Genomic DNA, 19,825 nt, shown 5'->3' on the forward strand with positions numbered 1-19,825 from the left:
TAGTATCGTTCTAGTTATAATTAAAAATTGATTTTATTTAATCTTGTCTATCGTCGTACACCTGGACGATAGACAAGATTAAATAAAATAAGCTTAAGTGATAGGTAACTAAGTTATATCCATGTATCAAATTGGTTAAAGTAAAAGAATTTTTGTATTAATAAATGTGATGTGATTGTAAAACTTAGACAAGCTTATTTATTTAAAATCTAACCTGTATAATGCAAAATAATGATGACTGTTATCGTCGAAAAGTTCTCTATAATGAATGTATGTAATGTATACTGTACATCAAATTAAAATACCTAAATAAGAGGGCGGCAAAATTGTCTTCCGCCCCGGGCAACCGACACTCACGCTACGCCACTGGAAGATATAATGTTTAAAATTATAAGGTCTTACAGCCACTCTTATCACATATTACAGCTTTATCTACTAGTTTGTCTACCATAGAAAATCTAAGATAACATTTTATCGCCTGTATATAAATTTGTAAATTAAATCTACAAAATTAGATCCTGGTTAAATAACCCGCTAACTGTTCTATACAGGAGGTCAAAGATGTATTAGCTTTTATACTCATAGGAAATTTGCGTAAAGTAAATGAAATTTACATTTCATGTCAAACGACGATATGATACATGAGAAGATGAGTCAGAATTTTGTCACACAAAGCTAGTTCAAATAATTGTCCAATTTTATGATAAAGTACGTTTTGTTTAAAATTAATTTTTAAAAGATTGGATTATAAAGTATTTGTTTCATACAAATGCATATTTTTAAGGACTAGTATTCAAACAATAACCAGCACAGCAGCACCTATCTACAATCCTCTTGATATGCCCAGAGACTTACGTACCTATTAAAGTTAACCTCGGATACTTGTTAAGATAGGTCATGACTCTCCTTCTCACGTGTGCAATTTGTAATTTTACGATTAACATTGGACTGATAAGATTACCTCGTATAATTTGGCATCCAATAAACATAGCTTAACTAACATAATAATTAGCCTCGCAGTGGAAAGTAAATGCGAACAAGCGTTGCTAGCTTCGCTTCGGACCCAAACATCACGTGCCTTCAAATGCTTGTGATTGGTCAAGAGAATTCATTTGGAACAAATGTTAGAATATTCTCTTTTTGAATTCTCTTAATCTATCACTACATTCAGCAAACCCTAAAGGATTTATAAGTTGATAACATACAAAAGCAAATATATACAAACATCACTGTCTTATAAGTCTGCTTGCATTATCACATTTAGGCGCAATAAAGCCGTGTTGTAACTCTGGATTAGAAACTCTTCGATTTTAGACTAGTTTCAACGTTTTGTAAAGCTTCGAATACTTTTACCAACAGTTCAGCGTCAAAATGGCGTCAATCAAATGATGTCGACTTTGCCAGCGTTACTACAAATCCGTGTGATTTATAACGAAACGTTCAATCGGTCATGTTAGCTAGAATTCGCTTATAGCATTCAAATAGCGCTAGTTTTTACTGGTTTTGCGTTCAGAAACTTTTGTTCAATTGATCTTCTAGGGATACCGCTCACCTTTTTGGGCGAGTATCCATTGCAGTTGATTGATGACGGGAGTGATTTGTATCCACCGTCAGAACTGTAATCAGTATCCGTGGACTGTCCAGTTAGACTGGGACTGTGTCTGTTTCCGTTAACGCTTTCCTTACTGCTGATTCTGCCGTTGTATAAATCACCGTACGATTGATGCTTCATAAGCGAATTCTCCTCTATAACCGAGTGTTTGACCGGTTCGTTAGAATAAAACTGGTAGTTGGAATTATGGAAGTTTTCTATTGACCGAGATCTGCTCGAGTATAAAGTCTTCCTTTCACTCTTCTCCCCTACTGAAGAATCGCGTTTGATGTACCTCCGATTGTCAGAGTTATTGGCCAAAGCTTGTAGATATTTAGAACCGACGCGACTGTTAACCCTGAGATGCACGTCAGTCCGTTTGTCTGTCTGTCCGTTGTCGTCTCCGTTAGCGAGTCCATTCACTTTTCTAACACCGCACTGACATTTCACAGTCCCGTTGGTAACAGGTCTCTTAGTCTTTTGTGCTTCACTGTATGCCGGCAGCTTCCTCACGCTTGCTTGTTCATTCCAACTGCGGATAAGAAAGCAATTTAAGTATTTATGTTGAACAATTTAGCTTTTCTATGATTTATGTGCCCAACGGTTGATTCCTTCATTTTGTTCTCATATAATTTTCATAATGTTATCAACTACAGTCATATTCGGTACTAATAATCAAAAACTACCTAATAATTATTATAATTCTTAATTACTTTGAAAGTCTAAAGAAGTAAAGCGGATAAATGAAAGTTATTTATAATATTGTGATAAAAAGCCTTGATAAGTCGTAGCTTAGGTTATTGTTATTTCCTCACCTTTAAGTTCTGACATGGCAGCGTGTAACACAGAGTCAAGTTTCAAAATAAAAATATTTACAAAAATATTTGATTTCTATTTACAGAACCATTTTAAAGACTACTATCAAACAACACAGTCTATCTCCAAAAATTATAATGTTAGAAGCCAATTGTTATCTATTTGCCTAGGTAGTGCCAATAGTGTAATTCTAGTAAAACTCATGCCTCTTATCTAAATCATTAAAGTAGCACCAGATTCTGAACCTTCAAATAATATAATTTATATAAAAAAAAATAAGCATTACTCAGGCACGATTGGCGTACTCTCAAAACGATTTTGGTACTAAAGGATCTTCATGCATCGCTCTTGTATTTGTAACAGTACTCTTCGATATCCCTATCAGAGACAAGAAACGCGTCATCCGTTGTGTTATAGAGGAGATGCAGTAAGCACAACACATTGACGGAACACAAGAGGCATATAGCGAGCAACCAGTCAAGCCACGCTACCTGATCCGACGGACGACCGCGCAGGAGGTGGAAACTGCCGCACGATCAATTATCAATATTTCATCCAAATCCGAAACGAATTTAAAGCAGCATGTGTGGAAATTACAAAAAAAATGATATTTAAGAAACAATGGGAAAAATGAGAATTGGTTGACGATGAATTATTTACAGGGAATAAATGTGAACTAATAAAGAATGCCTGTGAAAAAAGGGGACAAAATGAGCGAAACCCTGCACATAGAGGTAGGGGCAAAAGTCATCTTTTTATTCATGTAATCTTTGAATGTGATGATCCATTTTTGGCTATGTAGGTCATTGGCTAGACATTGACCTTTGACGATTGCATTCCTCATTACTGAAGTGCAACATGATAAATAATATGAAGGGTAAATAGGGGTGACGTATAAGATAGTGATAGATGATTGTAATGTTCTCAAAATGGATTTTAATGAGTGCAACGAGGCGACGATAAACCTAAAACAACAATAAAAATAAATAAATGACATATTGTGTAAACATAAATGTAGGTACCTACATAGTGAATCTGCGTGATAAGAAAAATAAATAAATAGAAACATAAATAAATAGAAATAAGTAAATATTAATAAAATAAATAACGTCGACCTCAAATGCTTTTAAAATGAAAATAAATTTATAGAAAAGTGTATTGTTTTGTTTGTGTTGTGCGGGGAAGTTAGATCCGCAATCAAGATAAAGCGGCGTTACCTCACTAATCCGGAATTTTCAGAACTCGATAGCGCTGTGCTCGGCGGCCGCAACTGGAATGAAATATAAAATAATTTCAGTAGAAGAACCTATATAATTTTAGATTTTGTAAATATCTTGTTAAGATATTAATTAATTAAAATGAAGAGAGTATTTAACATTGCCTGGATGCGTTATATATACGAATAAGACGTTTTTATCGTTCTATATCCCTGGAGGTTTTCTATGGTTATTTTAGCCCACCTACTGTTGTGTCTTACGGGGTAGTGATATTCGGTTATAATGCTGATAAAAAATATAGGGAGCAAAGAAATCTGAATAATAATTTTAATTCTGTGACGGTCAGTTATTTAAGACCCGTAAAGTAATTTTCACTCAAAGCTCTTTGAACTTTTTAATTCACCGCTTTAGATTTTCCAAGATTTGGGGGTTCATCATTCACGACACACGACACGTGAAACTTATAATTTTTCTATAGGGTAAAAATAGTAAATAGTTTATTAGTAAAGAAGGTCATCCTGCATGACCTCGTTGCCGTCGTAAGAGGAGCTATGGTCACCTAATGCGTCAAACTTACAACGCCGCTTAGTCGGAAGTAGAAAAAGTAAAGGAGCCTATAATTGTACTTTGACAGTCGTTTTTCCCCACAAATTAGGTGATGTCATATTTGTTTATCATCGGGATTTTGCGCGCCAGGACTTTACATTTGTCGATTCTTTTGAGTCATTCGTCAACAGAAAGCAGGAGTCCATTTTGTCGATGGAATGGTTAGAAGACCCCGGGTTATGCCTTTGACCATGGATATTAGATTGGGTGAGTCTGGTTTATACACGAAGCGTAACTCATCTGACCTACCTTTGCCACCTTTGCAGGGGAACCTAAACCGTATTGAATCGATCATGGTTACACATCCAATTGCCTGAATGTAGTTGCCAGGTTTTCTCACGATGTTTTCCCTCACCATAAGAGAACCGGTTAGTATTCGAACTTATGATCATAACTTCGAAATTAGTCATTGGTTCATGACCGAATGTGGGGTTCAAACCTGTGCCTTTTATGCGCATCACGCATTTAATCCGGGCACCTTGCCGATTGACGCGTACAGTATGAGAGTGAAAGTAAAGAAGGTATGTTCACCCGGTCAGTCTGCGTGGCCACGTTGCAGGTGTCGTCGGCGCGCGGCTCGTGGTGCTCGGCCATGCGCAGCATCTGCTGCTGCAGCACGCGCACCAGCCGGTCGCGCTCCTCTAACTGGCCCTGCAATGGAACGGGTGCAATTGTTATTTATTTGATCTTTTTTGTATTTGTAATCATGGGGTGTTACGTTATTTTATTATTAACAGAAATGTTGCTAATATTTCGGTATAAGTTAACTATTCTTTTTTCTATAAATAACATCACGCCGCCGTTTATCGGGACGAAACCAGATCTTTTCATAATGTAGGGAGCGCGACGTTATTTTTATGTATGTGTCATGTATATATATGTAATGATGGTGAAGAAACATGAGCCAGGTGTGAATGCATATCCATTCTCATAGAAAACAATGATTTCATTCCATACTATATTATAAAGGTATGGTTAATATTATAAATGATTTGTATTCCTATATTTTTCTTTGATCGAATTTTCATGTTTGGCATAAAGATAGTAGATAGACTTTTAGCCACAAGTCTATCTATTGCGAGATTATAAGTTAAATGCGGGCGAAGCTGTGGATAACAGCAAGTCTTTCATAAAAGAAGAATAAAGTAACCTGTAGATAGAGTATCTGCCTGCGCATCTCTGCGCAGGCGTCGGGCGGCAGCGCGTCGCGGGGCGCGGCGGGGTGCGGGGGGCGCCGCCCGTTGCCGCGCGCGGGGCTCTCCGCGCACGCCGCCAGCAACGGGTCGAGAGTCTCGCTCTGCGGATTTAGAAATCGGAGATTAAGAAGTGTACTCTAAAAATGTTTCCTTGGAAATTGCAAGTCCTTAAATTAAGCACTAAGTTGGCAAGGAAATTGCTTTTTTGTTAGTTGAAAGGATAAGACTAAAATTGATGGGTATTTCTAAACTGACACTGGAGACTGGAAGAAACAAACCTTGATTCTTTCTTTCGCTTATTTTCATCGTCGCTCTCTCATCATCATTGTTTCTCAGCCGCTAGCTACTACCTTAGTATAGAGTCTACTAAGGAGGATAGGTAACTGATACAGCACTTAAAAAAATCACAGTCTATTGCCAGCTTAAGTCTGACCATCTTGAAAATGGTTAAAATGATACTCTTTTATATTGGACATCTATGTAACTTTCCAAACACGTTATCTCATATCAAGAATCAATTCTTCATAGATGCATTTCAATTGAGGTTTAATTAACTGACATGCAGTTTCAATTAGTGCTGTTATATTATATCGAATGCTTTACTTACACTCATCGAATGAAGCTCCTCCCCGGGCTGCGTGCAGCAAACAAGGCGATGCAACCAAACAAAACAAGTTACAAACACGCGAACAAGCATATGTGCACGAACATATTTGCATATCAAATCATCAGGTGTAACATTAAAAAATATAGATAACAAAACTGTTAAATAATAAATGGTAAACATCAAAGCAGAATTATTGAGGGAAAACAAAATTAAATGGCAAAATTCCTAAAAAGCAATCACTAAGTACTTTAATTCATTCCATAGTTACAACATAGAATACCTACCGGTGCAGTGCAGTCTATGTTATTTTATGTATTTATGATCTTTGTTTTGTCGCATTTAGGTTGGTGAATAAGTGTCATCAATATTGATCAGTGCTCTAAGTATCTGCTTATTTTTATAATGTTTATCTTTGCCAGATTTAAACAATCATTCGTCTGAGTAATTAATTTACTTCTCTAACGAACAATTAATTGAAAAAATTACTTCTAATATAATTTATTCAAATGTTACATTGGAATCTGTATCAAAATAGAGTACTTGTATTCCATTATACATTTTACTACGTCCCTATAAAAAGATAGTTGTTACTATGCCATAGTTATAGCATGCCACATTCACGCAAACTGCAAACCATTAAACTAGGGGAAATTGCTAATCGCTACCGTTTGTGTACTTCCTCTTCAATTGATTACATTAATTACTGCTTACACATCAATAGACATCGCAATCAACGTGCCACTTCGTTATGCGCAAGTAAACAAATTAATAAAATATATCCTATCTAGTGCAAAATGATGCGCATTGCATTAAAAGTTTGTTTGCATTATTGCATCGAAGTATCAGTTTTCAAAGGAAATACGTAGTCGGGATTGGAAACTTTAGGTAATCATTAATCAAACTTATAATGTAATTTTAGTTGTTGTTTGTGTATTAAGTAGTATGTTTGGGTGACTATCATAAAATTTAGAAATGTTTGAACTGTCAAGACAAAAACAAGATATAAAATTAATCAATTTGTACCGCGGCGGTGCGGTGTCAGAAAAAAGAAAATGTGAAGGTTAAGTTAAGAAAAATAACATATTTTAATAAAGGAATATCTTTCTGCCTTAGCGATTATAGTCTGGTTGCGCTCTGATGGAATTAATAACGCATAGAATTTTCTCCTACTAGAGAAATTTTAAGAAAGCGGATGTCTTCCTAATTTCTTCAAATGTGATCTAAAATCTAAACAAAAGCTACTAACATCGTAATATGTACTTACAAAGTTAATTATCTGTCGCTACAAAACACACATAGTTATAGCAATAAAAATAAAAGAATAATTCATCAAACCTAGTAACTAAAGAAAGTGCAGGCTATAGAGAAGTGTGTGTTGCAGTTACAGCCATACAAAAAGGTCAAAATTTCTTAGAATGCAATACCAGAGATGTGTGTTTTGCAGCAAAACAAATATGTCACAGTTCAACAACAAAGCTCCGAAAAAAAAATTATGCGTCCACCATGCATTACCGACCTCCTGCAATACCCTTTTAAGCTGCAACAGCAAGGTCTTGATATCGACCACGTCTTGCAGCAGCGTCTCCGGCGCGGGCGCAGGGGACGCGCTGCCATCGCTCGCGCCACCCTCCGACGGCGTCTGCGTGCGCGAACGCTGCAGTAGCCGCGCCGTGCGCACTGGCAAACTGGCTCTGAAAAATTTTATATTGTTTTATGTAGCTAATAAAATAAGGGGTTTTACCTAAACAATCCTACTAAGTTCAGAAAATTTAATATTCCAGAAGAGAAGAAGAGGTGTAGACATGAAGTAGACTTAAAAAACTTTGCCAAAAAACTTAACCCAATTCACTAAAATTTGTGGTATCGGGAATACGTTTGACGAGAGAGAGAGAAGAAGGCTTTCAACAAGGAAGGATTTTTGGAAATTATGGTGCAAAGCTCCGTACGTACAGGACTTGTTAGTTATTAAATAGAACTCCACGAGAACACAACACACTTCTTACTTAATATATTCTAATGAGTTTACTAGTCCACCCGTAAGCACATGTGGCACAAGTCCATAAGTAGATTATGAACATCAGTTGATCTACAATATTGCCAATAAATAATTTCTTGTTAATAATTTGTTAAAGTAGTTTTATACTACATAACCTTAAATAACGAAACGTATTTGTAAATAAAACTCTACTCCAGGTCTACCTTTGTCTTAATCATTGGATTTTAAAAATATATGTTGTAATGTGATTGTAAGGTCTAGGCTAAATTATTATTGCTTGTCGACTATGTCTACAGCTAACTAGGTTTTATTTCGGCTATCATCACTGGGGCGTGTGCGAGTGACACACCTGCACAAACTAATTAGCGAAATAGGACAACTGAGTATTGTACTACCGACTCGCTATTTCTAGGCGTTATTTTACAAAGCTTTAAATTAATAATTTACTTACCGTGCGTGCCGTGTGGTTCCCGGCACCAATACAAAAAAGAATAGGACCACTCCATCTCTTTCCCATGGATGTCGTAAAAGGCGACTAAGGGATAGGCTTACAAACTTGGGATTCTTTTTTAGGCGATGGGCTAGCAACCTGTCTCTATTTGAATATCAATTCTTTCATTCAGCCAAATAGCTGAACGTGGCCATTCAGTTTTTTCAAGACTGTTGGCTCTGTCTATCCCGCAAGGGATATTGACGTGACCATATGTATGTATGAATGTTTTTTAAAAATTTAAAAGGTCGTTATTCAGGTGTACCTATTAGTTTGAATATTGTTAGGTACTATGGCTTCACTAAGTCGATGGATAAAGATAAATTTAGTGGTTATGAATACTTTAAAACTTTTGCGTTGCAAACATTATGAAGTAGAGAGGATAATAGAAATGACTATTTTTAGCAGAAAACACTTTACCTGCCTACCTGATCGATTACGGAATCATCAGCCAATGAAGCGTAGAAAGGTAGAAAACGCAATGAAATGGATGTAACACGCGGCATTTCTACAACTTGACATTTAGCAGTCTATATAAAGTTAAACCTACTAAAATATTCCATTGAAAACCAGCGTCAAAACCATGTCATGACATAAAGCTGAGTGAAACCTTTTTGGTAGCATATAAATTAGAATAAGATTTTTTAGTTTGTTTGTTTGCATCTTCATGGATTAAGTTCGCTATTGCAAGTGATTTATTTATTTTCTGTGAACTGTTTCTTGTACCTAACTATGTTAATTTTTCTGCAATAGGTAAAGATATAACAAACAAACAAACAAAGGTGCTTTTTTTTAGTCTGGTCTGGATCTTTTGTTCGTTATTATAGAACCAAAGCAAAATCTCTAGTCATTTTATTATGCACCGTATCTTATCGCGAAGTACTTACCTATTTGTATCTGCATTGACTTACAATACTGAATCCGAAGATTTAAAGAACCAAATCACAAATAAACCAGCACTAAATTAACGAACGCTGGGATTTATATATAATTCTCAGATTTTAAACAGAAACTCCCAAAAAAGCTTTTTGAAATTTTTAGTTCTATTTGTGACTTTTCAGTTGAATAGGCCATCTAGATTTATCGCTTTCTGTTAAAAAGCGTTGTATTCGTGCTTGATGAAAAGAAGTCATTATTGGTAATTTAGTTGTTAACGTAACAGAGGTATGTAATATTATTGTTATCGGAAACACCTTGATCAGCGTTTAGCTCATAATGTATCCAAGTGCCTCTCGTTTGGCCTTGCGCTGTTGCTTTGGCCGAGTTGAAATTTCGGCCTTTGTGGCAAAATCAAAACAATGGAAACAGATATAGATACGAGAACATACACTAAAACAAACAAAATAACGAAGTAGGTTGTGTCGTGTTCGGATTGCACATTACAGATGTTCAGATACATTGGACTGTGACAATAAATTACTAAACAATACGATAAGTCGATAAAACTAGATAACATGTACGTATATGCGAAAAAGATATTGAACAATACCTATTTCCAGAGACTTTGATTATTTCCCAAGATTTCACTGTTTTCCGCGCTGCTAAATTCGCAGTGAATATGAAGATTTTCACAATTGATTTCCAAATATTGTGCAGTTTCTACCTATATTGTTTGGCCTTTTGACTTCGAAGACTGGGTGCGGGACTGGACGAGCGTGCTGCGACGGTGTCAGCCACATGGAGGTCGGTCTTTTGACGGCGAGCTCCCAGGGTGAGGTGTGCACCGGCTGCACCTGGCGCCGTGGACGTGGCCGATACCGAACGCATATTGCCCGAGAGACTTTCACAGCGCGCACGCACGCGGCCAACTGAATTCAACTGAAGTTCGCGCGCGGGCTGTACTATCGGCGTGCCACCGCCGCGCCAGCCCGCCCGGAAAAATCAGATCTCGGCGTCAACCCGGCCCATTCATGCCTAACCGATCTCAATCATCACACAGATTTCCTTTTGATACACTCTGTTTCCAATCGTAGTACTGTTACACCGCCTATATTTAACGACTATAGTTAGGGTTAACCGAGCGTGTCAACTAGAGGTTTTTTGACGCATGCGATAGTTGAGAAGTTTATGTTACTTCAACGAGATCATACACATGAGGGCGTTGACACGTACTTTAGCAACGGCATTATGTCGAATGAGGCAGCCAGGTGTGTCGGAAAGGGAGAACACAGAACAACCGATTCTAATGTCAGCAGCGTCACACCCGCGCGTCACGCTCGTTGCCGCCAACATACCACTTTCTTTTACACGTGATTTTGTTTGTTTTACATTTATACACGCACTGTCACTGTATCAAATTTTTGACTTTTCACTTAATCGCTGTCGTAGCACAGTCCACATAACTTCTTTGGAAATAATATATTTTATCGGATGGAAGGAATGTTATTAAAAGGCCCAGTGGAAGAATTTCTATAGGTCACTGTCAATGTTTCGACGCGTTTGTTTGTTTTGCCGTCGCTCGGGTGCCGCCGCGCCGGTCCAGATGTTCGATGGCATGGCGCATGCGTGTGCCCGTTCAATAATCGTCCCCTCTCTTCGCCAGCTGATTCATTTCCACGGTGTTGTTAACAATAATTCGATTAAGTTCTTTATGAGATAGTGACGTTGATGATAAAGTAAGAGATACAAATATCACGCTGTGAATTTTGAAATTCTTAAACAGTCCTTTCCAAATCGTAACAGCTAGATAAAATTTTGTAATTACGACTGCAAAATAGTAAGTAGTGACTTATGGTAGTTACGTTTACTATGCCATTGATGACTGTGTACGTCGCAAAGGTACCTAAGGACAAATCTAAGAATAGTGGGAAAATTTATACTCCGAATAGTGTCAAACGGTGATTGTTCTTAAAACAGCCCATTCAGATACAATAGACATTCTTGTAATTTGACCAATACAAAATTACCAGAAAAATCATGCTTGACGACCTTCGTGTCGTAATTTCTCTTTTGCCACTCATTCCTTTGGAGTGAATTCAGTTTTGTTGGGGGCAAGTAGGTATTTATTGCCATTATTATCACAAACATCGGCGGTATCAGGTGTTACGTTTCGGTTTTATTTGGGCTAATGGCTATTAGGGCAAGGTCAAATAAATTGAAGTGAATTAATAACATTAATGGTAAATTTGGTGGAAACGACTTGCAATCAGTGTGTTGGCGATGCGATCACTAATATTGCTGGTTTAAGTAGAAGTCTGTTCAACACACCCCGCGTTTTTCGTCGGGTGTTAAGAATAATGTTCACGGTTTGCAACAAAAATGAACGACTTGGTTTGTCAGTAATCAGTCTGCTGGCGTTGCGGTCACGGTTGGTACCTACTTGCCACTACATTGGCGGTGGAGCGAGACGCAATTTGACAGGGCAGTGGCAGTAAGGAGTGCCTTACCATCTTACAAGTCTGCTCCATCATCTTTTTGTACCTTTTATTTATTCCCTACTAGCTTTTTACGGTCTCAACATTAGCACCGATTGAATCAAAATTTTGAATTAAAAAGGTCTACCAAGGAATTCAATCAGATGCTTAAAAGAGAAGGTATGGTTTTTTAAGGAACTATTTTCATCACAATTACTGCATTCTAAAAACACAGATTGTGGATTTAAACGCAAATAATGGCAACGGTCCTTTACTTATATCACAAATGGGTGTAAAGACAGAACCAATATAAAAAAAAAATTAAAAACTCCCATAAAACGACAAAAAATTGATTCAACTTCGCTCCTAGGTTCGATCCTGTGAATGTTTTGGAGATAAGTTCTAAGGCAATCTTGTCACGATTGCGACAAGTACAAATGGTATCTGACCTCGGCCCAACAGCAAACCGCAAGTATGGATATGTAGAATGGATTGGATACCGTACCCTACTTCTTTCATGCCATAAGAGTCAAGTTACTGTGGTTTGCCTTTTATTGATACCAAGTTTGTTTTAGATCCTATTATTCGCGTGGTAAAGTTTAGGTTATGAGATATGGAAAAAAAGAACAAATACTTGAAAACTTGTAAATACTAATGTAAAACGAATTTTAATTTTGTAAAAAAAATTATCTCGTCTCATCATTGAGAATCCTACCTACATCTCAATGTTAAGAGACAGTTAATTTTTTTAGCGTTTCAGATATTTATTTTTTTATACTGTAGGCGGATAAAGTCCAATAACATGGACGTGGCATGGACAACGCACCTTTTTGGGCGCTTAAAACTAGATGTGTGCCTACCTACACAACTGCCTTGACTTTTATGTTATGAATAACAAACAAGACTAAAGTTTTCTTACGAATATGCGAAATCGGTATTAGAACTCAGTGAACAAAGAATTCGTTCACGTTTGTAATTAGGTATCTATATGTTTTCCTTTTTGGAAAATATCACGCTATAATAATACCTATTAAAAATTCTTTTAAATCTACCTTAAGATTTATTTTTATAACATGTAGCAAAATAATATAACGTACTTTTAAAACTCGATAGTAAGTTGTTTTATAATCGGTAACCCGGGGTCAGTGAAAACGAGCATATATTTATTCATCAATTTGTATAATAATCACCTATAGAAAAACGTAATTTCTTTAGAATTTCTTACGTAAACAACCGGTATCCAATTTATTTCAAATGATTATTATTTAAAATGCTTACTTTCTGCAAACAAACGAATTTGCAGAATCAACTTGCAAATGCATTGTTTCAACTGCGACGAAAGGGCATTTTGTTTATGTCTTGCATGGAGATCATAACTTTAAGCTGATTGTTTGAAAATATATTTTATTTTGAATCTCCTTTTTCGTCGGTAGCAGCTACCTAGTAGGTAAAGAACGCAACAGATGAAAGTTAAATTTGAAAATATTTGCCTTTTCACTTAACTTTGCAAAAACAATTTGCCTTCACTGATTTTAACACAAAAATAAGTTTCTTCTAGAACTTTCGCCATAGATCAAAGATTTTTTAAGTTTTAGCCAAAGCAGTCGTTACTCCTTGTCGGTCAGATAATTGTATTTTATTCGCTCTAGATATCGATGAGACGATGACTTATAATCATAGACCACGCTTTGTTACTTTTTATTACATTGCAAATGGGTTTTACGTAATCCTCGAAATTGATCGAGTAGCGCTACTCGTACCTATCATATAAGGAAAAGTCGGCACGTCTCTAAAAGCATTTGATGGATACGGTAACGGAACACTTTTATGACCAACGGAATTGGTTGAGAAGTAATTTGCATAATAGTGGCCAGTTATTACTGTCGGGTCGGGATATAGATACGTAATTATAGAAAAAAGTTACAAGTAGGTTGATGCAATTAAAACTTCTATCCTGTACAGTATAATAAAACGGTAATTACAACTCATTTGGTGAAAAAAAGTCTGGTGAAAATTTTACTTTGGTAACGGTGGTGGTGTGATTATATTTTATTTCTCTAATTAGACATATTCTTATTTGGCTATTAATTTTTAAGTGTAAGCACTGTATATATTCGAGTAAATTAAATTTATTTAAATATGTAAGTGCTACGGTTAATCTAAATCTTAATATCAGTGATGTATTTAGTTTACCAGAATTATAGGTTCAGCCTCAAAATTAAACAATTTGTTTTTTTCACACTAGTTTTTTATTAATATTATTTATTTTTTAAGGTGAAATAAACATACATACCTCTGTGCTTGGCCGTTGAGCATGGTGACCACTTGGGCCACAATGCCTTTAACAGGCGCCTCCTTCTCCAACATCATTTTTGATTTTTCCATCTTCATCACCACTAGATTTTGATAACTTTTTTTAGCCAACACTAAATTATACAGTCATCACTTTCGAAGTGACTTCTTATGTGCGATCTCGGGATTGAACTTATGGTTTTATTATCTGTTATGCATGAATTAGTCCTTGTGGTATCAAAATTCGCAATTTATTAGATATCAATTCGTGACGAACAGATGGGACTTACGTACGAGTAAGTGTACTTAGTTGAAATGGTGCTTAATTTGTTAGAAAGCTATAAATAAAATAAGTGCCTTAGATTTACTTGTATACTAAATTACGCACACATATCACGTCTTTGTCTATAACAAGATAGACAGAGCCAGTTACAAGACTCGAAAGATTACGTTTAGCAGGTTGCCATTATGATGGGATTAAGATTCCGAAATATTGACAGTTTGCTAGCCCAAATTTTTGTATACCGAAAAAACTTCAATGAAAACAATGTTAAAGAAACTTATAATTTTGTAAGTTTGTAACCGGATATAAACTAGAAGGGGGAGTGTTTGACTGTACTAAATACACTAATTAGTGGCAAAGTGCGTTTGGGACCGGAAGCTAGGTTACATGATAGTTGTTTTTGATGTTGTTACAGGGGTATGTAGTAGCAAGAAGATTAGGTAATATGTGTTACTTGACATAATGTTAATTATCAGTATTATCGATTACGAAACTGTAAAGTTGTTATATCTAGGCTACTTTTTATGAACATTTACAAATCAGAATTCTAGATTTTATTCAATGATATGATACCATAACTTGGAACATCCTACATGGAGAAATATATCGAAAAATAATGTCGGTTAGCAAGAATATAAACATTCATAACCAAATGATCAAAGATAAAATTGAAAGCACAAAATAATTTGTTGCGATGCTTTCTAAATAAAATTATAATCATAAATTAATTATCAGTAAACAGGCATTCATTATTCTCAAATTAAAATTCTCAATCTTTGCCACATTTAATTAGTCACTGTGATTTCGTCAGTCTATTGCATCAATCGTGTCAAGTACTGGAGTGTATTGGTTTTGTTTCTAAATCTTTTGAATTTTTTAACAGTTTTGTTTATAAATACAGCTACATCATTGTTTACGCAGTTTTTGTCTTCTCATTTCAATAGGCCTTGTAGTGATTGTTTACAATTATCGTTTATAATATTGATCTACCAGTTAAAAACGACATTCTGCAGACATTAATAATTATTAAATTTACAAGAACAAGTAACAACTACACTGTGATAAATGAACACTATATATAGGTGGCGCATAAACACAATAAATTAGACAGGTACTAAAGGATCAAATACTAAAAAAATCTTGTTGAGTAAGTTGAATTTTATCTAGAAAAATCCCTACTAAGACAGGCTAAGCTACATTAAAACATAATAGAGAAAGTTAAGCCATTAGATGTTAATGATCAAGTTGGCGTGCGGTCTGTAAGGTGACAAAGGTCGGTTTGCGGCGTTTTGGGAAAGCTCGGCAATTAGGGGAATGGATGATGGACAATACTATTACTGCCAAAAAAAACTGGACACTCCATTCTATTAGATGATCCTTAATAATGGCACTAATAATCTACAGACCATAGAAGCACTTATTGTCATAAAAAAGACGGTTTTGTTTAAAGCCTTCTTTCTTCAATTTACTACTTAGTAGACTAATGATAAATTCAGAAAGCATAAAAAATGCGCTTCGAAACATTTGGCAGTCGTTAAAAATATGAAGTCTAACTAATTACCTACAGTAGAAATATTATCAAATTGTAAATAGCAGAATGGTCTAAATAATGTTGTACGTGTAAAAGCGTCTCTTTTCAATATAAATTCACTCACGAATCCGCACAGTCAGACACATTTTCATTACAATAGTCCATTTAAAAGAATCTTATAATAACATTTATTAGCACTTCTGCACTTATCAGTTGGTATTGAGTGAATGCTAAAAGCTATTCAATGTTACTATGGCAACGAAATTTGGACAACAAGAGTATCGGGGCATACAATGGAGCAGGTCGGACACGCCCCGACAAATATAATATTTCAGGTTCTTTATCTAACAATTGTTAATAACTTGCTATGTTATTAGAAAAACAATACAGTTTTGGAGATCAATATACTTAGGTATTTGCATTATAAACAAGTACTTAGGTATTACCTATATATACCTAAGTACTTGTTTGTAAGTATTATCGCAGATTGCTTTGACGAGTCGAGGAACAGTTTACGTCATTTTGGTTCATTAATTTTTTATTTTTTTATCTCAAAATCCTACTGATATTATAAATGCGAAGGTTTTTGAGTATGTCAGGATGTCAGTATTGATGTTTGTTACTCTCTAGTAACAAATATTTCAAACAATTGATTGACAAGTCTTGCGAAATTTTTATTATATTTCAGACCTCAACCGAAGACGATTACTTAATATTAACCTGCAGCAGCACGAGATGTCGCTGTCTCAGTCACACACTTTCAGAGTACCTAATAAAAAGTAGATACTCCCCCTCCCACTGGTCGGCCGGCGCATCGTGCGCTCACGCCATTACGAGTTTTTGTGTCGTCGAAGTCGCACATAATTCTCTCTTTATCGTTACGTTTTTTCAAATTACCTTCGTCCGAAATGGGTAAACGTAAAAGATATATGATCATTTACTGAAAAAGATGAAAAAACTTGAGGAAAAAATACGGGAAAGACGATCAATATCATCGTCCTCATCAAATACTGATCAAGTTTTAAATACATACTCAGAAGAGGTGGACAATACAAGTATAGTCTTATCACCGATAATTCCAGGTATGTACCTAAATTTACTATCATCCTATATGGATTGATAGATAGATAATAATTTATTTATTTATTTTTTCCTTCTATGGTTAATCGGTTTAGATATCCTAAATGGATTATCTAAATACCGACTCCACGTATATCGTGCGAGAATTTAAAAAATACCCTACAAAAAAAAAAAAAAAAAAAAAAAGCAAGAAAAACGCGTATCCTAAAAGGATTACTCGTTTAATTGCAGATGAAATCAGCATCCAAGCCACGGAACAAGTTGTGGAAAATACTGAACCTGAATTGGATCCAGAAATTTTGCAACTACTAGGCTCTGACCCCACAAAACAAACTAATTTTGGCGAAAATCTACATAAAGATATAATGCCTAGGTGGAAGCATATTCTCATCAATGGCCTGGACAAAGATACAAAAGCCGATATTTTGAAAAGTCACTTACCGCCTGAAAACTGCCCGCATTTAAAAGCGCCCAAACTAAATGCAGAAATAAAGGCCGCTTTAAATGAAATTAACTGCAAGAAAGAGTGTTTTATTGAAAATAAGCAAAACCAGCTTGCAAGTTGCTTGGCCGCCCTTGGCAAGGCCCTTAATATTGCCATAGTTGGTAACTACACTGAGATTATTAAACCACTCAGTGATGCTGGGCGGCTCCTATGTGACTTGCACTTTAGAGAATCACAATCCCGCCGATATTCTATAATAAATACATTAAATAAGGATATAAGAGAAACTGTTAAAAATACAAAAATTGATGAATATCTGTTTGGCTCTGACTTGGGTGAACAATTGAAAACAGCAAAAGCTATAAGTAAATCTAGCTCTGAATTAAGAATTCCGAAGCCTCAATTGAAACCTACACCTCAACGGGGCGCTTTAAACTCTCGGGGGGCGCGGGGTGCAGCCTCGACAACGCGTCCGACTCAACGGAGGCCGAGCGCGGGCGCCGCGAGGGAGCGCGACCGCGACCGGGGACACCGTGCGGCCACGAGCTCCGCGAGGAACACCAGCCAGCGCGGGAGGGCCAGGAGATACTAGCCTCACCGGATGACTCACAGGTACACGCCGGCAGGTTACGTTTTTATTATGACGCTTGGCTTAATATAACCGACGACAACACAATATTGTCATGGATTCAAGGCTATCAAATTCCTTTTAAAGATATGCCTGTACAAGCCAAAGTTCCTAATAATCCCTGTTTTTCGGCAAAAGGTTCTTTGGCCATAGAACGATGTATAGAAAATATGCTTTATTCTAATGTCATTTCTACTTGTATACCAAGCAGTGGCCAGTTTGTTTCCCCTATATTTACTGTTCCCAAACCAAATGGGGAAAATAGATTCATATTAAATTTAAAACAATTAAATAAATTTGTCGAAACCCATCATTTTAAATTAGAAGATCATAGAACTGCACTAAAACTATTAGATTATGATTACTATATGGCAACGTTAGACTTGAAAGATGCTTATTTTTTAATTTCCATACATAAAGACTATAGAAAGATGTTACGGTTCAAATGGATGGATCAGTTATATGAATTCAATGTTCTCCCGTTTGGTCTATGTACAGCCCCATATGTTTTTACCAAATTGCTTAAACCTGTCTTGCGATATTTACGTTTGTCGGGCTTATTGTCAGTCAATTACCTTGACGATTTTTTTTGCATAAGCAAAACATATAGTGATTGCTATTATAACGTGCATAAAACAAAAAACATATTGATCTCCTTAGGTTTTATAATTAATTCGGAGAAAAGTCAAATTAATCCTGGTACAGTATGTAAATTCTTGGGGTTTAATTTTGACACGAGTAATATGATAATTAAATTGCCAAATGAAAAGAAATTACGTATAAAAGAGCAATCCGAAAAGTTTATAAATATTAAAAGTTGTACAATCAGACAATTCGCTCAATACATTGGTCTTTTGACTTCCGCATGTCCAGCAGTACAATACGGCTGGTTATATACAAAATCATTTGAACGTGAAAAAATATTGGCTTTAAATAATTCTGTTTATTATGATAGACGTATGAAATTAAAATCTTATTTACATAAAGACCTAAAATGGTGGATTGAAAATATAATGAATTCATTTTGCCCTATACGTAATAATAATTATACACTAGAAATATATAGCGATGCATCCCTTACGGGATGGGGCGCAGTTTGTAATAGTGAAACCACTGGTGGAAATTGGAAACAATCTGACATCTCTCATCACATCAACCTACTAGAGCTCAAAGCCGCTTTTAATGGCTTAAAATCCTTTGCTTGTCATTTATCCAATTGTGAAATATTGCTAAGAGTTGATAATACCACCGCTATTTGTTACATCAACCGCATGGGCGGTACGCAACATTTACATCTTAACGAGGTAGCTCGTGAGATCTGGCGGTGGTGTGAATCCCGAAATATCTTTGTATTTGCATCTTATATAAACTCATCTGATAACCCCGCTGATCATCAATCTCGCTTGATTAATATAGATATTGAATGGGAACTTGCAGACTATGCTTTTTTCCGAATTAAAAAACATTTAGGTACCCCAGATTTTGATCTTTTTGCTTCGGAACAAAATTCTAAATGTTATAGATATGCTTCATGGAAACTCGATCCAGAGGCAGAAATAATTGATGCCTTTACATTTGATTGGTCAAACTTAAATTATTATGCATTTCCTCCGTTTTGCCTCATCCCAAAGGTGTTACAAAAAATTATAAAAGAAAAATCAAGCGGCATAGTTGTCATTCCAAATTGGCCTTCA

The 19,825-nt window shown here is 35.9% G+C and overlaps 2 protein-coding genes across 5 annotated transcripts in view; one reads left to right on the forward strand and one right to left on the reverse strand.

The window, feature by feature from the left end:
• Window positions 1-373: 373 nt before the first annotated feature.
• Window positions 374-19,825, reverse strand: part of LOC106142856 (uncharacterized) — a 63,860-nt gene continuing 44,408 nt past the window's right edge. For 3 of the 4 annotated variants that reach the window (XM_060945683.1, XM_060945682.1, XM_060945685.1), the window contains 6 exons: window positions 7,550-7,724; window positions 6,034-6,060; window positions 5,381-5,527; window positions 4,762-4,881; window positions 3,625-3,677; window positions 374-2,123 (listed from right to left, as the gene is read on the reverse strand). In XM_060945683.1, the coding sequence (XP_060801666.1) occupies window positions 1,478-2,123; window positions 3,625-3,677; window positions 4,762-4,881; window positions 5,381-5,527; window positions 6,034-6,060; window positions 7,550-7,724 (1,168 nt within the window). In that variant the 3' untranslated portion in view covers window positions 374-1,477. The remainder of the gene's footprint in view (window positions 2,124-3,624; window positions 3,678-4,761; window positions 4,882-5,380; window positions 5,528-6,033; window positions 6,061-7,549; window positions 7,725-19,825) is intronic. The other variant, XM_060945684.1, reaches the window with a different exon arrangement.
• LOC132902085 (uncharacterized) lies at window positions 16,928-18,095 on the forward strand. Its single transcript, XM_060945892.1, has 2 exons — window positions 16,928-17,060; window positions 17,290-18,095. Exons 1-2 carry the CDS (start codon window positions 16,928-16,930, stop codon window positions 18,093-18,095), a joined length of 939 nt encoding a protein of 312 aa, XP_060801875.1.

The sequence above is a fragment of the Amyelois transitella genome, chromosome 9, assembly GCF_032362555.1.
Source record: "Amyelois transitella isolate CPQ chromosome 9, ilAmyTran1.1, whole genome shotgun sequence".
Taxonomy (NCBI): Eukaryota; Metazoa; Arthropoda; class Insecta; order Lepidoptera; family Pyralidae; genus Amyelois; species Amyelois transitella.